This window comes from Staurois parvus, unplaced genomic scaffold, assembly GCF_062004578.1.
Source record: "Staurois parvus isolate SC_StPar_1 unplaced genomic scaffold, SC_StPar_1.0 ptg000155l, whole genome shotgun sequence".
Taxonomy (NCBI): Eukaryota; Metazoa; Chordata; class Amphibia; order Anura; family Ranidae; genus Staurois; species Staurois parvus.
In genome coordinates this window covers 15,667,250-15,682,214 of record NW_028317951.1, presented here as the reverse complement: position 1 = coordinate 15,682,214, position 14,965 = coordinate 15,667,250, and the positions used below count along the sequence as shown (strand labels likewise).

At 44.8% G+C, this 14,965-nt stretch overlaps 1 protein-coding gene across 1 annotated transcript in view; it reads left to right on the top strand.

The window, feature by feature from the left end:
* Positions 1-3,959: 3,959 nt before the first annotated feature.
* Positions 3,960-14,965, top strand: part of EIF5A2 (eukaryotic translation initiation factor 5A2) — a 37,735-nt gene continuing 26,729 nt past the window's right edge. The window contains exons 1-3 of the mRNA XM_089675493.1: positions 3,960-4,106; positions 7,355-7,540; positions 9,366-9,470. Of these exons, the coding sequence (XP_089531619.1) occupies positions 7,376-7,540; positions 9,366-9,470 (270 nt within the window). The 5' untranslated portion in view covers positions 3,960-4,106; positions 7,355-7,375. The remainder of the gene's footprint in view (positions 4,107-7,354; positions 7,541-9,365; positions 9,471-14,965) is intronic.

Here is a 14,965-nt window from a genome sequence, read left to right as displayed (position 1 = left end):
TGATCATCAGGGCACCGTTCGCTGTGATTGGCTTTTTACCACATCGTGTGATCAGTTCTGTCCGTAGAACACAGTGATCACGGAGATCGCCAAGTGCGAGCCACTGAGGGCGTGCGGGAGGACGTCATACGATGCCCTCCCAGGACTGGATAAGCACACTGTAGCCGTCATTTGGCTATAGCGCAGTTGCCAAGTGGTTAAAACAACACATCACCCACAAGGCACCATCAATGTCCTCTTGTGCAAGTGCACCACAAAATAGTCCATTCTGCACCCCAAAGTGTCTGTCTATGATACAAAGTCTTTGAGCTCTGGTTCCAGGGACCCTCAACAGGTCCTGTGCAAAGGGGCACTGCCAGAAGACGTGCAAAGCAATTTCTTCATGGATGATGCAAAAGTGGCAATGCCTGTATCTGCACAGATTTCTGGTAGGCATGAATGTCCTCAAAGTCAACCCCACATGGATCACCATCTGTGCCAGACCCTTGTGCCTGTTGGTGAGACTCTTTGAAGAAACATTCCTCCAGACCACCTTGCAAGTGGCTAGAGGTAGACTCCATGATGCCCTTGTCTCTATTCAACTTGTAGTCTTTGAAATCGGGCTTGGATCCATGCAGCCCCTGCTTCACGATAAACTTAAAAGTTTGAATGTCCCAGCTGTATAGGGATACAAGGGACCTCCAAAGATGGAGGGAGAAAGAGGACATGGAGTTTCCACCAGACTCCACTGTTTAATCATTCAAAGTACTGTGGATGCAACTACAAGCAAGGAATACCCTCAGTTGTGTAGGGATGTTGGTTATGCCCCTAACTTTGAGGGACTCTTTAAACATGATTGCCCATTTTACTCTGTCCATCTTGGAGCCCCATGTGAAGTAAAACATCCCCCTTGTGTTGGCCTTATGGGTGTTGGCCCACAGGTGCCAGGCCTGGGCAAGGTACTGCAACATGGGGATGATCTTGCTGAAGAGTACCAGTGTCTTTCCTTTAATGCTGAGTTCTCTCAGGCTTTCTGAATTTCTGATTCATCTTAGACAGTCTATCCTCCCAAGTCTTCAGGGCCACACTCTCAGCTCCAAACAAGACACATGTGCCATGTATTGTCCCCCCCTATTGTACAGCGCTGAGCAAACCCTTTGGCGCTATATAAACTCGTAGTAATAATAATAATAATAATGTTGCTGATATCAGTAGTGTTTTTACCACTTTCTGAGCGCCTATCAATGCTACTCAAAATTGTTAAAATAAGGAGTGGATGGAGGTGTTCACACTGCAACATTAGTGTTGCCTCATTTCGCCTTGATGCAGAGTTCAGCAGGTGTTGATGCTTGGAAACCTCCTCTGTTCAACTGTACCTAAATGCACTGCAAGAGTGCTATAAACGCACTGTAAACATGTCAAAAGTGATCAGTTCAGGCGAGATTCAGAAGGGGGGCATCTCAAGTCTGTATAAATTGTTTGTTTCAGACTCAGGTAGACTACCGTATATTCTTGCCTGGGAGAGAGATGTGGGTGAGGAAATAGGAGAGGAGGATTGGAGGGAATGGTCCTTTAGAATACACAAGGGCATTATGCATGTCTCCCTTGTAGGAGCAGGCCATAAGGTACTCTCCCACTGGTATTTAGTCCCAGAACGATTGTCAAAAATGTACCCTGGCTCCTCCTCGCTGTTTCCGAGGATGTGGGCAAATGGGAACGATGTTCCATGTATGGTGGACATGCCCTAAGGTTAGAAGGTACTGGATATGAGTTCACTCCCTGATTTTCACAGTGACCATGATTAATGTCATCAAGAACCCTAGAACTGCGCTGCTTAACGAACCCATTGTTGGAACTTCCAGATCCGCTCAGACCCTAATTTATTTCATGTTCCTTGCAGCCAAAATTGCGAACGCTACTGCCTGGAAGAACCCGGTAGTGGACTTAATGAAACTAAAACTTTCCTGGATCACGATCAATGAGAAAATGGTCAGTATCCTGCGAGATACCTCTGCCAAGTTTGAGCAAATCTGGAACCCATGGATTAGCTACCTGCAAGCTACATCCTAAAATTGCTCTCCATTGTGCTAGCTCAGTGAAGCTTGTCGCGTGGGTGGATTCTATTTTATTTTATTTCTTTGTTCTCTTTTACTTTTCTTTTTCTCCATTTTTCTACCTTCTCCTGCCCGATCGGCCTTCCGATGGCTTGATGCCTTACTGTAATTTAAAGATACATTGTATAGTATTTTGTTTTCTTTTGTGCCTGATATGTGGGATTATAGACCTTGGGTTTTGGCACATTAGGATTGCTTCCACAGAGCCAGCTTTTCTATCCCTATGTGCCTGCTGTTGACCAATCCTGGTGCCTCCTGCTCTGAGGTGGATTAAGACATCTGGACTTGATTTACTCTCTGTGTCCTTGATGTATATCAGGGGTATTGAATTAAAAATCACCAAGGTCCTGGCAGTAAAATATGCATGCATCAGAGATCCAAATCTCATGTAGGCCCCTGTGGTATATTTTCATTTGTGCCAAACCACGTGTTGCTGCGGTGAGATTGTGAAAACAAAAAAAAAGGTTGGGGACTTCTTCAGGTTTCTAGCAGGTATTGTTAACCTACCCACAACGTGTGCACCAAATGCACATGTACAGATCTGAACCTGTTCTTACATCAGTGTCCTCAATCCCCACTGTACATCACAGTCCCCTCCTTGTTTGTTCACAGTAAGATCCCTCTTGATGAGTGTCCTCATCTTCCTTGACATCAACCCCCCCCCCAACAGTACTGTCCTCTGCCCCCTTCACTGAAGTGTACTCGGCCCCTTTTTAAATCATCCCCCCACATTACTGTCCCCAGATCCCCCCATATTACTGTCCTCAGCCCCCACATTACAGTTCTCAGCCCCTCCCGCTTTAATATCAACCCCCACACACCACAGTCCTAAGCCCCCCACATTACTGTACTCAGCCCCCCCCCCCCACATTCAGTCCTCGGCCCCCCTTCACACTAATGTCCTTAGCCCCTTTAACTTCACCCCCCCCCCACAGACAGTGATTGACAGTGGTTGATTGCTAGGACTGCCCTTCATCCTAGCAACCAATCACCTGCTTGTTAACCTCGGCCAGCTCCCACCCTCCATCCAGAACTGTGCTGCCTCCCGCTGTCAGCTCTGTGAGGATGACCGCGAGACAGCTGAGGGAAGAAAAGGCTCCTAAATGGCAGGACTGCATGGGTCCAGATGGGACAGTGACTCGGTCCGCATCCAGACCCAGGTCCACCATTTAGTGATGCCTGATGTATATGATCTTTTATCTGTTTATATGTTCATCTTCAATGACAATAAAAATATTGAAACAGAAAAGTGATCATTTCACATTTTATCCTTCTACAAATTAAAAGAACACATCTCAGTGTTATCTGATGCGACCGGAACACCTGTGCAACTCAACCAGTAGCCTGTATGAAAGAGCCCTTAAGGATTTGTGCTGGCTGTGGGTCCTGTTCTAGTGGGAGGTGCCAGACTCCGCCTCAAGTGTTGTCATGTGTTCAGCCATCTACATGAGCCCTAAATAATTAATTTTGCTGACTTTGGTGCGTCCTTGAGGCAACAGGCCCTAGCATTTCATAGTTTACCTATGCCTTGAGTCAGCTTTCTCTCCAGACCACCATGTCTAACAAATGTACTACAGTGTGACAGTTAGCTTCCAGCCCTGTACAAATGATGAATTTCACACAGCAGTTACAATGTCTTCTATTATCTGAGACTTAGTAACGAATGTGCTGGTATAGACTACATGTACTCCGAGCAGGCTGTATAGAGCAGCTCAGGCCTGTGCAGCCAGGCTCAGCTCCAGCTCTCACACAGAGTGGGCCACTCAGACTGCAGCGTGACGCAGCCGGCGAGGGCAGGGCCTAATTCTTGTATGTGTCACTTCGCGCCGGATCTTGACGCGGCCGCCCGGCCCAACCTCGGAGCTCGTCCATTGTAAAGTCTGTCCCCGCCCAGCATAAAAGCGGAAGCGGAGGGGCCGCTCAGGGAGAAGCTTCTGTTGTCCCCGCCTTCCCGGGCTGCCGCAGTGAAATTGGGCGCGTTTGCGCAGTGACGTTCCTTTTTTTTGTTGGAAGGTAAGGAAGGGTTAGCATGGCGCCCGGGTCCCCCCCCTCCCGTAAGCGATGGTTTTACGTGACAGGCAGCGGACGTGGCTGGTTCGCGCGGAGGCATGGCGCGGGGAAGCCGGCGGAGGGAGGAGGAGGCTGGCGGCGATAGCAGGACAGGGTGAGGCCGGCACGGGCGGGACTCGGGGCCTCCATCTGGTGTACAGCGCGAGGCCTGTGCGCATGCCATGGTGCCGAGCGTGAGGTGAGACTGGCGGGTGGGGGAGGGGAGGTGTTCGCGGCAGTGGCCGTCTCCATCTCCGGACTGAGCTCGGCGTGCGGGCGCCATGTCGCGGCGGGCCTATGGGGAGCGCACAGTCATTGAGCCTGGCTGGGGGGAGGGGAGCGTAGCCAGACCGCCAAGACAGGGCGATGCCGGCTCCTGCGCAGCTTGCCGTAAAGGGCTCAGCCATGGGGTGGACACGTGGTGCCGGGCGGGGGGCTTTGTGTCACCATTGTCTTGCCACATGGACGGCGGATCACACATTGATGGGATCAGTACGGGGCAGCACTGCCAGCCTTCATCTACCTATGTGAGCGGCCAGGAGCACAGCTGTCATCTGCCTGGGGCTTCTCACAAGGGCCGATCTCCTACATTACTGCTGACATCTCCGCACCGATCATCATTGGGCCAGGCCTGGATGACTCTCCTATTGGAACACTGCTCCTGTGTCTGGCTGCTCACATACCCATTGTGACCAGTGCTGGCCCTTTATTCTACTGAACTTTGTGTGTTTGGATACCGCAGGGAGTAGAACTGAAGGCCAAACAATTGTTTTAATAGTGGAGATTGATCAGAGCACATATTAGACTTGTGTTGATGTCTGTGTCCCCATTAGGGAGGTTCAACTTCTGTCTTGTTTACTATTATCATTGAAAAGGTAAAATGAAAGTATCAGCTTTTGGTTTGTCCATAGAAAAGTAATGGAGGGGAAAGTTTTGAGTGGGGACAATAGTACCCTGTTCCCACCTAAGGGATTCTCTAGCTTTGGAGGACTTTCTTCTCCTCTTGTTATATTGTCTATGGGACTGGAAGTGAAGATAAATCTAAGTGGGACATAGATGGCAAAAAATAGGGGTTATAACCTTTGTCTATTCTATCCAAAATGGGAACCGGTTTTGCCTAGAGCTACTTTAGGGGCTTGAAAAATGTATTTTCAAGCTGTTTTTTTGTGAAACTTCGCTCTGTTAACATTGACTGTCTTTAATCCTAATGCTGCCAGCGTTGGTACATAGGAAAGTATATTCTATTAAACTTTTTTTACATTTCCTTAGTTACTTCCTGGTTTTTATGTCTGTGCAAATGTCATAAATCCCAGGAGTTATTTTCTTGGCTTAGCACACCCTTGTGCCTGAGTTAAGGACAGATGGATTCCAGGAAGTAAGCGCTTCATGAATCCTCTGCCCTTACTCAAAATGGCCACACCCAGGAATGCTAGGGGGTGGTTTTCAGAGTGATGTCTTAGTAAAATAAGTCATGGATGGGTGAGTTTGCCTTGTGTATTAGACATTAAACGGTGTGTGGGTTTTTTTTTTGTGGGGCTCCAATTCAGTGGGATTCTGCTTTAAGGATCATCACACAGCTGCATTGTTTTCAGTGGGTGAGTAAACATGCACTGCGTTCAGATTTGTAACACAATCCAAACATCTGCATCTAAGAACATCTGCCAGATGCAGCTATGGGGGGTGGGCAGGAGAGGGTTGTACCACAGTATTTTAGTAGTCCTTACGCAGGAACATTTATACTACAAAAACTGCATAACATCAGTACCATTTTTATGCCCATGTGAATATAACCAGTGTAGATGAATGGCAGTGCTGTAATGGCACAGCAATGCAGGCTACATGCATTAGTGGTGCCATTCATGGTAACTGACTCATCTGAGTGTGCAGGGCTGCGCAGCACATGGAGGGTAATTTACTAAAGCTGGCCATAGGCGGATCAAAATTTGGCCGGTTCAGCAGAGGCCAGTGGAATTTTGATCCATCTATGGCCGTTCCAGAGAAGTTGATCTAATGATTGACTTCTCTCAAATGGGATTATTTCATTAGCGCATGCAGCCAATCACCTTCAGTCTATTCTGACAGCAGAGTAGCCCCTCTATTAGATTACAGTAGAACAGCTGGGGTGATTCCTTAATCTTCCTCAAATGTGTGCATGGGGGAAATCCTGTTTGTTTTTTTTTTTTATTTGTTCAGCTGGCTGGCCAATTTTGTTTTCATGAGCTTTTCTGGACAAGCTGAAGTCAGAATCTGGTTACTGTGCACAGCTGCCCTAGCCTGTCTGCTGTGGTTTTAGTAAATTCCCAACCGGAATATCCTCTGCTGTAACGAATGCCTCATTTGTGTGCACTTGAGCCTATTCATTTTAAAAGGGATTTTTTTTTTCCAAAGAGTACAGGATTTCAAGTGTGCTGTTTTCCTGGCAGGTGTGTAGAGTTGTATCTATCTGAAGGCTGCCACTGAAAGTGTGCATGCTCTTGATTTAGAGTGGAGTAGAAAAGGTACATGAACTGATTATTTTACTGCATCATGTGACTTGACTTCTGAAAGTTGAAGACCTATTTTCCAAAAACCAAGTTTTAGAAAGTTAACTTTATGTAATGATCTTATGCTAGATTTTACACTTGGTTTGCTCCTGCAGATAGGTTTTTCTAAGATGGCACATTCATTGTAAATTGGTTGTAAAGCATGAAATATGTATGGTTTTACAACACAGGTGCTTATCTGTACTTTGTTAAACATAAACCTTGTATACCTTGGCTGCATACCACAAAGTACAGGTCTGAATTCAGTCTTGAATTCCCCATTCTGGGTTGGGAAAAAAACCTTGCATTGAACCCCACAGCACTGTAAGGGTTAAAGGATTGTTGACTTTAGGCAGTAGATGAGGGTTGTAGTACTTTCCTTACACCTCAGTCTGGTGTTCTTGGGCAATCCCCAATATCATACAATGCAGGGCTGTTCTGCATTGTATGTGAGCAGTTAAAGGTGTACCTTAAGTCAGCCATAAATGGATGGAATTTCAGCTAGTTCAGCAGGGTCTGGCTGAGATTTGATCAATCTGTGGGCAGGCTGAGGATCCCAATTTTTTTTTTTTTTTTTTTTCCGCTATAAATGCCAACAATGTTTGGGGTTATTCTTTTAACTAGGTCTGTTTTCTGAGGTAATTTTGTAGCTTCTGTACAAGTAAACATGCATTTTCCCTTTCTCCCCAGTACAAGTAGACACCCACCAATATGTCAGATGATATTGATTTCCACACTGGAGATGCCGGGGCTTCTGCCACCTTCCCTATGCAGTGCTCTGCCTTGCGTAAGAACGGGTTTGTGGTTCTGAAATCTCGTCCCTGCAAAATTGTTGAAATGTCAACTTCCAAGACTGGCAAGCACGGTCATGCCAAGGTAAATGTATAATGTAGTCCATGCTTGGTGGGTATAAATTTTAAAATGGTTCTAAAGGCTGAAGCTTTTTTTACCTTAATGCATTCTCTCTGCAGCTGCAAGCCCAGTTTTGATCCAGCAATTTGCACAAGAGCAGGGTTTCCTTGGCTCAGACACAGCAGCAGGAGCCATTTGCTCCTGCTGATATCAAATCACAACCAGTGAGGGTTGCTGGGCCAAGCAACGCTCTGTGAACACGGAGTGGGGCTTTGGTAGCAAGCAAGCATGAGTGCTCCCATAGCAAGCGGCTTGCTACTGGAGACACTCAGCGAGGGGGAGAAGTTGGGAGCACCAGCGGGGGACCCAAGAAGAGAATCAGGGTTGCTCTGTGCTCACTTGCACAGAGCAGGCAAGTATGTCATGTGTTTTTTTAATTTGAGCATTTTACAATGTGACTTTAAAACTATTGAGGTTTCAGTAGTGAACTGGAAGAACATCACTTTTATGGTTACTGTTCTGTGTGTTGCATTTTAAATAACATTTTTGCTGGAATTTGGGGAGTTGCGTAGTTGGCATTCTGTCCAGTGGGAGGTTTTAGCACACCTATAAAGAATAGTAAAGATCAGTCCGTGTAGCAGGAAGCACAGCATACATGTGGGATGAACAAATGGGTTGCTCCAAATAAAGTCAAAACATAGGATTGGTAAAATCCTAACCATTCCAGCCGAATGTAGCTACTTCTAGATAGAACATGGTACACAGATCAGTGATTTTAAAGGCTTATTTAAATAACAAACATGTTATGCTTGACCTGTGCAGCGGTTTTTAACAGAACAGCGCTAGTCGTCTTCTGGGATCCCCCATCAGTGCTCCTGGGTCCCCCCACTGAGTATCCTTAGCATGCCTCTTTCTAGGGGTGCGCTCTTGCAGACTGAATCCCAAGCCAGTGTCTAGAGAAAGTGTGGCTCTGCCTCATCCACCGCATCCTCGTCACTGGATTTGATAGAGCAGAAGTTGGTGGCTCCTGCTTCTCCCACCAGTGAGGTGGGAGAGTGCAGTGCCACTGCTCTCGGGCACAGCGCTGGATTGAGATCAGGCTCAGGTAAGTAATTGGGGGGGGGCGGCAAGGGCAGCATCTAAGATAATTTTAAATTCTTTTTTTTTTTTTCTCAATGCAGAGAATGCATTAAGGTAAAAACCTTTTAGCTTCTACAACCACTTTATGTTGGTTGTAGCAATCAGATTGCACTCTGCACTAATCATGGGACAGTGGTTGCTATAAGATATGTATTATGGTGCTATTGATGGTAGGTGCAGGGCCACTTTCTGTACCCCAGGAGTTTGAATCTTTAGACTATGGCAGTGCTTTGAGGAGAAATCTTGGCACCTTATGGTGGCTACCAACCTGGTGGAGGGAGGGCACAGTTGTCTGTCATTCAGCCCTGCTGCTGGCCGCTTGTTAGACTGATAGCTCCTGTAGCTTGATGGTGCAGCTTGTATGGTGAATGTTTAGCACAGTGTGTCCAGGGACAAATGCCTGGAACTTGGGCTTCTTGCAGTTCTGGCATTCGTTTCTGGATACATACTACCCTAAGTGTACAGCTGAGTGCACTGTCCATCTGCACGAGCTGTCCAAGGCTGCTGGGACTGAACAATTGTATTCTATGTTGGAGCCCCATGCACTGCGACTATACATCCAGTGTGCGTGGGACCTAATTGTCCCTGTTAACACTTGTATGCTCAGTTGCTCCAAACCCTATGCCTAAAGTCCAAAAGCTTTTTTTTTTTTCCTTTTTTTTTTTTTTTATGTTCTATTCTTGCACTTATGCCTTTTTGTATTTTGCAGGTTCACCTTGTTGGTATTGATATCTTCACTGGTAAGAAGTATGAAGATATTTGTCCATCCACCCACAACATGGATGTTCCTAATATTAAAAGAAATGACTACCAGGTAATCTTAACCACTTAACTGTCAGAGCTACTTTCTTCCACATTAAAATATTCTGCAAGAATACTCAAATAAAATTGTGGTAGTTGCAAATTTGTCAAATGTGCATCTTTCAGTAAAAATGCAGTTCAGTAATCACACTTTTTACAGGAAAAAGAGGCTGCAACAAGTGGGTGAATACTAACATATCAAGCCTTAAAATTGTGCATGTCCTTACATTGGTGCCTCAAATTGTCCATAGTCATCACTTTAAAAGCTTTTATGGGTTTTGGTTTAAAGTAAATTGTGAATGGCTCTAGATTTATTGCTCACTCAACCATTCATGTTGGTTTGTAACGTGTAGCACAGTTTTCATGTGGCAGCACACTCAGTGTACATTAACGTTAAAATAAACTTGTGCTGTTGTGTAGGAAGCCAGTAGCCTCCTATGTGATAGCATACTGTAATGACAAGTTCTGACCCTCTCTCCTTTCTTCTACTGAAGCTAGTTTAGCTAGAGCAAGATTGTGTTCCATTAGCTTCTTATCCAGCTATAGCAGCTAGAAAAATTGTCAGCTGAACCCACAAGTGATGTAATGCGTATTGCTGCTTTGTTCGCTGGAGGGGAGATCCACAATATTCTGGTCTTCCACCTGCTATGCAGGTCCACAGGTAGGACTGCAGAGCCCAGGATACATGATGGGGCGATGCCTTTGGCGGGCTGTAGAAGTGCTCGGTCTTTCCAGCCAACAAGCCCGTTCACCCACTGAAAAATTGCTGGAACAGCTTAGAATACTGGTCTACCAGCCAGTTTATAAACTGTGCTGGTAGACAAGTGGTTAAAGCGGAACAATACTCATCTCCGCTTCAACGATGCGGTGTCTAGTTCACTGCCCACCTGCTAACCTTTGTGTGGTTGGCTTCCGGGTCTCGATCACTGGCAGCTGCGGGGATGTCATTCACGCATGTATGATAGTTGTCAGATTCGGCATTGCTAACTTTTGCCACTTGGGCACAGCTCACTGTACAGGGGCAGACTAACAGGTAGCTATAATGCAGAAGAAACAAAGCCTGTGTCTTCTGCATTAAAACGCCTAACTCAATTTTGATGCCTTAGCCTAAAGTTCCGAGCTTAGTTTTTGCTTTTCAATAACTTTATTTCTTTTTTTTTTTTTTTTTTTTTTTTTTTTTTTTTGGGGGGGGGGGGTTGTAAAGCCCGAGTGTTTTATGACTTTTCTACTATTCATAATCATCCCTTTTCCCCAACAATTTCATCTACCTGCAAAGCCATTCATTCCTATTTGTATGCCTTATAGTGGAATTCCATCTAAATTCTAACTAAACCTAAATCTACTCCCACCCTCATTCCAAGCCTTTTCGATCTACCCTGTATAAGAGAAGATGCCTATACGTATTCTGAAGCTGCTCTGGTCACATGATTGGGTCGCAGCGCTGGCTTCAGTAATACAGGAGGGACAGCTAACAGATGCCCCATAGTAAACCAATGAGTGACATTATCACCCAGGCTCTGCAGCTGTTGTTGCTGCCTCTTGTGTAGTTGACTTTCATGTTTGCAAAGCTTCCATTTGTGACATCTCGGCCAGTATTTGAAAAGGTAACTTAAAGGAATTCAGTTTGTGGTTTCCAAGAAGTATCTGGTTTAGAGCCTCTTTACAATGTAATGTTTGTGCAAGCTATTGAGGTCTTTCCTATTTTTTGGACTGTTCTTTCCCTTAAAGCATACTCTTTTTCTTTTTTTTTTTCTGTAGTTACACTATTCAATTCAGTCATTCCCCTATCCCTGAACTAGAAGCATAGCTGTCAAGGCCACATGGCTACTGTCCTTTTCCTAGTTACGAGGTTAGGTTTGTACTTTTTGGCATACAGTACATACTCCACATAGGATTGAATAGTGTGTGCAGTGCATGCACTGTAATTGAGTTGGCGAGTACAAGGCTTAGCAGGCACTGGGGCAGCCAGCATTGGGTCAGTCCTGGAATTCATCTTTTGGTGTTGCCCAGCTGGATTTGGTCCACTGATCTGATCTAAACCCTCATATGAAGGGGAAAAACATATAAACCTTTTCCTTTTTTTTTTTTTTTTTTTTTAAGGCAAACTCCACCTATAGCTACATGCTAGACCAGGGGTGGGCAAACTTTTTGACTTGAGGGCCGCAATGGGTTCATATATTGGACCCGGGGGCCGGACCAAGAGTAGATGAATGATGTGTATGTGTCATCCATAGTAAGTATAGTAATATTCCCCCATAGTAAGCATAGTAATTCATCCCTCATATTAATTCGTCCCTCATAGTATTTCATCCCCCATAGTACTATTCCCCCCCAAGTAGTAAGCAAAGTCCCCCCTGTGTCAATTTACTTACCTTTGCTCTGCGCGTTCCTCTCGCCGTGTTCCCGCGCTGTTCCGGTCTTCAGGGCGGACTGTGAGAGGAGCCTAGCTCCCCTCACGTTCGTCACGCTGCCCCGCCTACACACATCCTGACAGCCAATGTATCACGCTCTGCGGGCCGGATTAAAAGGTCCGCCGGGCCGTAGTTTGCCCATTGCTGTGCTAGACCCATATTTTGGGTGTAACATGTTGCCAAGCTCTCCTCCTGCTGTTACTGTCACTTTTAAAATCTGCTGCTGTGCATGGCTCTGCTAGTACAGCTGCTTCATTCAGTGATCTGTGAATTAAAGTCTTGTCTGCCACTGAGAGATGGACTTGTATTCAGAGGAACTTGAGTGTGGTAACTGGCAAAGGATGCGTTGCAGGAGCCTAATATGCACATGTGATCCACTGATTGGGGGTGCAATGCTTAGTAGGCTCCTATGGAAAAAGTAAATGCATTTTTCCTTCCAAAAACCTTTTTTTTTTTTTTTTTTTTTTTTTTTTTTTTTTTTCCCCTGGTATCCTTTTTAGGGCTTGTGTACAACAGGTGCATTTTAAATGCTGTTTGAATGCTCAGTGATCCTAGTGTACACTAGTGCAGTGCTTTCATGTGCATTTTTTAAAGGTTAGAATGCTGCATTTTTTTCACACTTTACAGTACCTGAATGTAAATACATGGCAGTATATCACAAATTATATTTTCCTTAGGGGGCTAGATTGAAGAAAAGGACCTCCAAAGTGCTATTCTCAGAACTACTGCCTATACATCGAGCCATGCTAGAGGCAGCAGGAGCTAAGAGAACTTAACAAGAGGCTGAGGAATTGGTGCAGGAAGGAAGGTTTTGGGTTCCTAGAGAACTGGGCGGACTTTAGTCAGTTACCGGCATTATAGTAGGGATGGACTTCACCATGGGGATGGCGCAGCTTTTTTGGGGGAGGAGATGACCAAAACGTTTGAGGGGCTGGCTTTATTGCTCTGCCTACCTTGCTCATGTACTTGACTATGTTCTACATATCTGTACCTTATTGGTATGAATATTACAGATGTGCCTTTTTATGTTGTACCTTATGCTGTTAAGCTGTTTTTGTGGTACGTTTCTTAATAAATAAAAGCTCTTGTGTAAAAAAAAAAAAAAAAAAAAAAAGTTAGGAGCTTTTAAACCCAGGTTGCAGGGGAGAAGATCAAGGAAACGTTAGCTTTGAGCACAGGTCGGGGGAGATATAACCAGAATACCTAAGCAATGGGAAAGTGGGTTGGGAGAACAATATTAATCACAGAACTAAGAAGGAAATGTGCCTGTACAAAACTGGGAGGCATGTATACAAATGCCAGGAGCCTAGCGAACAAAATGGAGTAACTGGAGCTACTGATACATGATTGCGACTTCCTGGGAATATTAAAAACGGTTTGACAACTCTCGATGTATTCGTTGGAGGGATGGGGAGGGTAGAAGGGGAAAGGTGGGTCTGTATATTAGGAACATTTACTGGTGAATGTGAGGAATGACATTGCAAATGGGCAAGGGGGGAGGTGGAGCTTCAAAGAGCAGAAACGAGGGAAACTAATGGTGGGAGGAATGCTACAGGCCCCCTAACAGTCATGAAGATGAAATAATGCATTGCTAGACCTATTACAAATATAGAAATAAGGGACAACTTGGGAACCAGTCATCACAGGATAACTACATTCAGCATAAATCATAGAAAAAAGGAGGCATATAGGTAGTGCAAGAACACTAGACTTCAAAAGAGCCAACTTTTCTAAACTGTGCTTAATACAAGATATTGAATGGGACCATATCCTAGGAACATTTTAACACTGAGGAAAAATGGGAGTACTTTAGCAACATATTAAATAAGTGGTATCATCCAGTGTATTCAAATGGGCAACAAATATAAAAAAGGTGGTAAACATGGGTGGCTAAACTTTAATGTGAAAATATATTTTTAAAGGCCCTTTTTTCCCTCTTTAATATGTAAGGCAGAGGGGTCACTGTTGGCATTTTAACACAAGGAATACAAGAAATGTAAGAATGCAGTTAGGGTGACTAAGACCAAGAGATGCATAGCAGAGAGTAAAAAAAAATCCACCTTCACTACATATATTTAAAAAAAAGCACATATTTGCCTCTTTAAGAATGAAAGTTGGTTATAAAGGCAACTGTACTAAATGCATTCTTTTCAGTTTTTACAAAGGGAAATAAGGGGTATAGTAATTAAGAGTGTATCATTAGTACCGCATCACAGAATGTACCCTTAAGGCTTACAGATAGCCAGTGTCTGAAGGACTTGAAAAGCTTAATGCAAAGAGATCACCAGGACCAGATGGCTCACACAGAGTTCTCAAAGAACTATCGGGACATAGTCGGACCTAATTTTTACTGACAGGAATGGTACTAACGGGTTGGCAGAGGGGCCAACGTACCAATATTTTAAAGTGTGCCGCTATAACCTGGAAACTACAGGCCAGTCAGTCTAACATCGATATTATATAAACTACTGGAGGGGATAAGGGGTTATATCCAAGATTTTGCTGATTAATAAAGTATCATTAGTAGTGAACGGCATGGCTTTAATAAAGGTCGTTCTTGCCAAACCAACCTGTTGATAATCTGAGGAAGTGAGCTGCCATGTAGATAAAGACCAGTGAATGTGGTGTATCTGGGTTTTGCAAAAGCATTCAATATAGTCCCTCAAACTCCTAATTTACAAATAAGTCTGTAGGCTTAGACCAGTGGTCTCCAAACTGCAGCCCGGGGGCCAGATGCAGTCCTTTGCTTGCTTTTAAGTGGACCTTGAGGCACTATTTATTCCACTGACACCAACAAATTCCTCCCAGTGATATAAACTATGGGGTACAATTCCAACAAATGACACAAATGATGGGGCATGGTTTATCCAAATGACACCAATGATGGGGCACAAATCCTCACTAACACCAAAGATGGGGCATTGTTTATTCCCACTGATGCCAGGGCATTTTCTGGTCTGGCCCCCCTAAAGTCTGAAGGACCGTAAACGTGCCCTTTGCTTGGAGAGACCCCTGGCTTAGACCATAGGGTTTGTTCATCGATAGAAAATTGGTTACAGGGTTGTGTCCAGAGGGTGCTGATGAGTACTCAGACTGG